At 65.8% G+C, this 4,832-nt stretch overlaps 1 protein-coding gene across 6 annotated transcripts in view; it reads right to left on the bottom strand.

Annotated features, from left to right (window-relative positions):
- Positions 1 to 4,832, bottom strand: part of DNAJB6 (DnaJ (Hsp40) homolog, subfamily B, member 6) — a 46,672-nt gene that overhangs the window by 11,063 nt on the left and 30,777 nt on the right. For 5 of the 6 annotated variants that reach the window (XM_014535550.1, XM_014535549.1, XM_014535552.1 and 2 more), the window contains exon 8: positions 513 to 584. In XM_014535550.1, coding sequence (XP_014391036.1) covers positions 513 to 584 — 72 coding nt within the window. The remainder of the gene's footprint in view (positions 1 to 512; positions 585 to 4,832) is intronic. The other variant, XM_014535553.1, reaches the window with a different exon arrangement.

Genomic DNA, 4,832 nt, shown 5'->3' with positions numbered 1-4,832 from the left:
GGACCTGGGACAGACCCCCCAGAATATGAGACAGACCACAGGCCTGGGAGCAGGAAAGGGCAGCACCAGGAGGAGGCCGTTGAGGCCACCAGGCCCCCAGGGAGCAGCGTGGCTTGGCACCACCCAACCTGACAGAGCCCCCGGGCGGCCTGTGTTACTTTGTATTTAACCAAACACAGGGGCAGGTAGGCTGAGACAGCGCTGCCTGGGGGCCAGTCCATCCAAATCCCGAGACCTCAGTTACAAAAGGAGCACTTAGGGTAAAAGCAGCACCTGGTGACTGTGGCATCAGCATCTGTGCCGAGACAACACACTTCATACAGAAGGTGGCACCCCGTTTTAATTGTGGGGTCTCCGGAAGGCGCCTCCCCTACCTGCCAGGTCAGCCGCACCTGCCCACCCTGCCCATCAGGTGAGGACACAGCACAGCAGTGACTTCTGTCCTCGCTGGCCTTGGGCAGGACGGGGCACGTCCTTGGGGGGGCGCTCTGCCTCAGTTTCCCTCCGCACACCTGCTGAGAAGGCGGAGGGGTCCCAGTGGCTGGCGGCCCGATGGCGGCCCGGGTCGTCCTCGTCGGCCACACCTGCAAGGACAGACAGGGTCACGTGAGCGGGCACCGTAGGTGCCACCCTCGCTCAGAGCAGGAAGGCTGCCCACTCCTCAGGTGCACAGTGGGGGCTGCACATCACTCTGAGGGAACGGCCATGGGAATGCCCACTGACCCCAAGGCCCAGGGGACTCGAGGGCACCTGCTAGAATCCGTCCTTAGACTCAGCCCTGCGGCCCAGGTCCCGCCTCCGACTCGCTCTCCGCACGCTGACTCCAGAACCTGCGCCCAGTCCCTGCCCGCCCCCAATGCTGCAACCGGCCACAGTGGAGGCGCCCGGAGGCCCGTCTCGGTCCCACCCACGTGCACCTGCGAAAACCCACGGCACTGGCGTCAGTTACGCTGGACGCACGCCCACTCTGGACAGCCCCCCACCCCACCCCACCCTCGCCCAGAGCCATATTCCTCTGGGCTTTTAAGCTGTGGAGGCCAGAGGCCGTGGCAAGCAGTTTTGATGAAGTCACGCTTCCCTTCCAGTGCCCGAGGCAGGACGCACACGTGGAGCAGGAGATGCCCCCACCCGGTGTCCTGCCCCCACCGCCCTGGTAAGAACTGCTGGCTCCAGAAGGCCCTGAGGTACAAGGTGTTAGGACAGAGCGGAGGCCTGAGGCCTGGGCAGTTAGAGCTGCTGCCGTGGTGCTGGTGGCTGAGCACCTGAGCCCCGGGCAGTGCTGGGAGGCTGGTGGCCAGTCCTTGGGGCCTGAGCTGGGAGGACAGCCCGATCCTGGCTGCGGGGCCCGGCACGTCCTCCACAGCAGGGCTGGCCGAGGGGCCGCGCCCTCCCACCCCAGGCACAGCTTTCTGGGAAATGCTGGGATCTCGGGGGCCTGCCTTCTGGGTTTGCATTTTAGAGGATTTCCACTAAGTGTCCAGTTCCGTTTATTAAACCCCCAACCTGCACAGCCCTGGGCGCGGCTGCGACCCACAAATACGCACATGGGCTTTACAGCTGGGGTCCAGCTCGCGGGACACACCCTCGGTGCCCGGCCTCACCCCTGCACCCATCACATCACCACCTGTTTCCCCAAGCAGCTCCTGCAGCTCACAGCCCTCCCCCTCCCCCCCTCTGCCAGGCTCCTGTCAGATCCCCTGCGGGTGAACTGGGCGGTCGGGTGGTGTCAGTCCTCCCCTCGAGGATCCGCGTGCCCGCCAAGAAGGGTGTCAAGACCCCCGCCCCCAACACTGGCTGCTCACTGAGGCAAGCAAGCGGCACCAACTGCCCAGGCCTCACGCTCAGGCCGAGACCCAAGTGCGTTCTGTGGGCCCCTCTCCACGGGCGCTGAGCTCCTGGCAATCACACGGGAGCACTTGGACCAGCCACTGGGAGCGGGTGAAGAATCAGTGATGTAGTGGCTTCAACAGCCTCACCCGAGTGGAAGACGAGGCGCTGGTGGGGACACAGTGGCCAAGGCACCCTGGCTGTGTCCTCTGCTCAGGGCCCATCACTGTGCCGTCCAAGGCAGGCAGACACCAGGAGAAACTTACACACACCCTGACCCAGGTCACACCCTGGGGACAGACAGCGGGCGCCCCACATGTGGCAGCAGAGGGTCAGGCCCCCCTGCCTGCCTGAGACCCTCACGCCGGGTCACCCCCACCGTCACAAGTGTCCCTGCCCACCCGAGGGTGACATCATGTCAGGTCTGAGTCTGCCCCGTGAGGCTGAGCCTGGGCTGCACAGGTGGGGCTGGGGGGGGGGGGGGGGCCGTGGCGGACCCCCGGAGCATGTCCAGTCCCACTTACCTCGCCAGCAGGGTCCCGCTCCTCAGGGGGACTCAGGACCCAGTCCACCCTGCAGCCCTCAGTCACGGGAAGGGAAAGCGGTGGTGGCACTGCCGCACACCGCGGCGGAAGCCCATGTCCAGAGCACTCATCACCGTGTCCCGGGGCAGCACATGAGCGGGACCAGGCAGGGCCAGGACGCGTGCCCCCCCCTCGGACCCAGTACCCAGGCAGGAGGGCCAGGACGCGTGCCCCCCCCCTCGGACCCAGTGCCCAGGCAGGAGGGCCAGGATGTGTGCCCCGCCCTCGGACCCAGTGCCCAGGCAGGAGGGCCAGGATGTGTGCCCCGCCCTCGGACCCAGTGCCCAGGCAGGAGGGCCAGGATGTGTGCCCCGCCCTCGGACCCAGTGCCCAGGCAGGAGGGCCAGGATGTGTGCCCCGCCCTCGGACCCAGTGCCCAGGCAGGAGGGCCAGGATGTGTGCCCCGCCCTCGGACCCAGTGCCCAGGCAGGAGGGCCAGGATGTGTGCCCCGCCCTCGGACCCAGTGCCCAGGCAGGAGGGCCAGGATGTGTGCCCCGCCCTCGGACCCAGTGCCCAGGCAGGAGGGCCAGGATGTGTGCCCCGCCCTCGGACCCAGTGCCCAGGCAGGAGGGCCAGGATGTGTGCCCCGCCCTCGGACCCAGTGCCCAGGCAGGAGGGCCAGGATGTGTGCCCCGCCCTCGGACCCAGTGCCCAGGCAGGAGGGCCAGGATGTGTGCCCCGCCCTCGGACCCAGTGCCCAGGCAGGAGGGCCAGGATGTGTGCCCCGCCCTCGGACCCAGTGCCCAGGCAGGAGGGCCAGGATGTGTGCCCCGCCCTCGGACCCAGTGCCCAGGCAGGAGGGCCAGGATGTGTGCCCCGCCCTCGGACCCAGTGCCCAGGCAGGAGGGCCAGGATGTGTGCCCCGCCCTCGGACCCAGTGCCCAGGCAGGAGGGCCAGGATGTGTGCCCCGCCCTCGGACCCAGTGCCCAGGCAGGAGGGCCAGGATGTGTGCCCCGCCCTCGGACCCAGTGCCCAGGCAGGAGGGCCAGGATGTGTGCCCCGCCCTCGGACCCAGTGCCCAGGCAGGAGGGCCAGGACGCGTGCCCCCCGCCCCGACCCAGTGCCCAGGCAGGAGCCACAGGGCAACTGCATCAGCCAGGCCCTCCCACTGTCTGGATGAGACACACCCACTGGGTCAGTGGTGACACCACCTATCGCCTTGCTCAGCCGCCTACCACGTGGGCTGGGACACTTCCAGGGCCACTTGGTATGTGTCTGCTGTTTGGAAAAGTCACTAAGATTTTCAGCTTGATGTTCTGAGAACAAACACCCCAAATGCACAGAAACACCAGACCCTCTCCACGTTCCCAGGAGCCCGGCCTGGGGGCAGGGGCAGGGGCAGGACACTGGGAGGGAGTGGGGGATATGCACACAGCCCTTCCCAGCAGCCTGCAGATCCTTGCAGAGTCCCTCGCCCCTGCACCTGGGCCCTGCCCCCACCCCACCTCCTCGCAGCCTGCCCGGCGTGTGTGGCCCTCCTGCATGTCCTAGGGTCAGTTGGAGCCTGCAGCCGGGCTGAGCTGGGCCTGGGGGCCCAGCCTCCACATGAACCACAGGAATGGGTGGGACACAGCACTGAGCCCAGTCTCGTGCGAGTCCCTGACGGACTTACCTGCATGGTCAACCTGGAGGACACGTGACCTCTCGGCGCCCACCCCTCCCAGCCATGCTATGGGGTCCAGGGTCCAGGGTCTGGAGCAGGGCCCCACAAGGTCCTTAGGAAATGCTAGTGTCTCAAGTACCAGGAAAAACCACTTGAGGGCAGGAAGTAACAGTGGAGAGTGAGAAGCGAAGACTACTCATTTCTCCGCTCACCCACAAGTTCTCACTGGGCCCCTGCTCGAGGCCACACGGAACCCCAAGCCCCCTTCATCCCTGTGTGCACATTACTAGGCCACCACCCTCAGAGCAATACTGAGCTGTAGGCGACACATTCACACCATTTGAGTTTGAGGAAAGGGGTCTTAAAAAGGACAATCCTGGCCTGGCCGGCATGGCTCAGTGGTTGTACATCCACTGCCCACTCCTGCCTGCGAACCCAGGAGTCACGGTTCGATCACAGTCAGGGCACATGCTCAGGTTGTGGGCTGGTCCCAGCGGAGGGCATGCAGGGGGCAGCCGATCGATGATTCTCTCATCATTGATGTTTCTCTCTCTCTCCCTCTTCCTTGCTCTCTGAAGTCAATAAAAAAGAAATTTAATAAGGATAATCCTGACAATGCCCAGTCTCCATCCTCCAGGCGCCGTGTTCTGCCCCAGCTGCTAACCAGAGACGCCCCTCGGGCCTTGCGATAACAGGTGTGGTCAGAGCAGAGGCCCCCAGTGCTCATCTGTCCCCGGTGACAGGGGTGTCAGCAGAAGGCGGAACCCTGCCCACTGCCCACTCCCGCACGGTGGGAGGTGCTGACTGCTGGCCCCT

Source organism: Myotis brandtii, unplaced genomic scaffold (assembly GCF_000412655.1).
Source record: "Myotis brandtii unplaced genomic scaffold, ASM41265v1 scaffold145, whole genome shotgun sequence".
Taxonomy (NCBI): domain Eukaryota; kingdom Metazoa; phylum Chordata; class Mammalia; order Chiroptera; family Vespertilionidae; genus Myotis; species Myotis brandtii.
The sequence above is the reverse complement of the archived record's forward strand: the minus strand, read 5'-3'. Positions and strand labels throughout refer to the sequence as shown.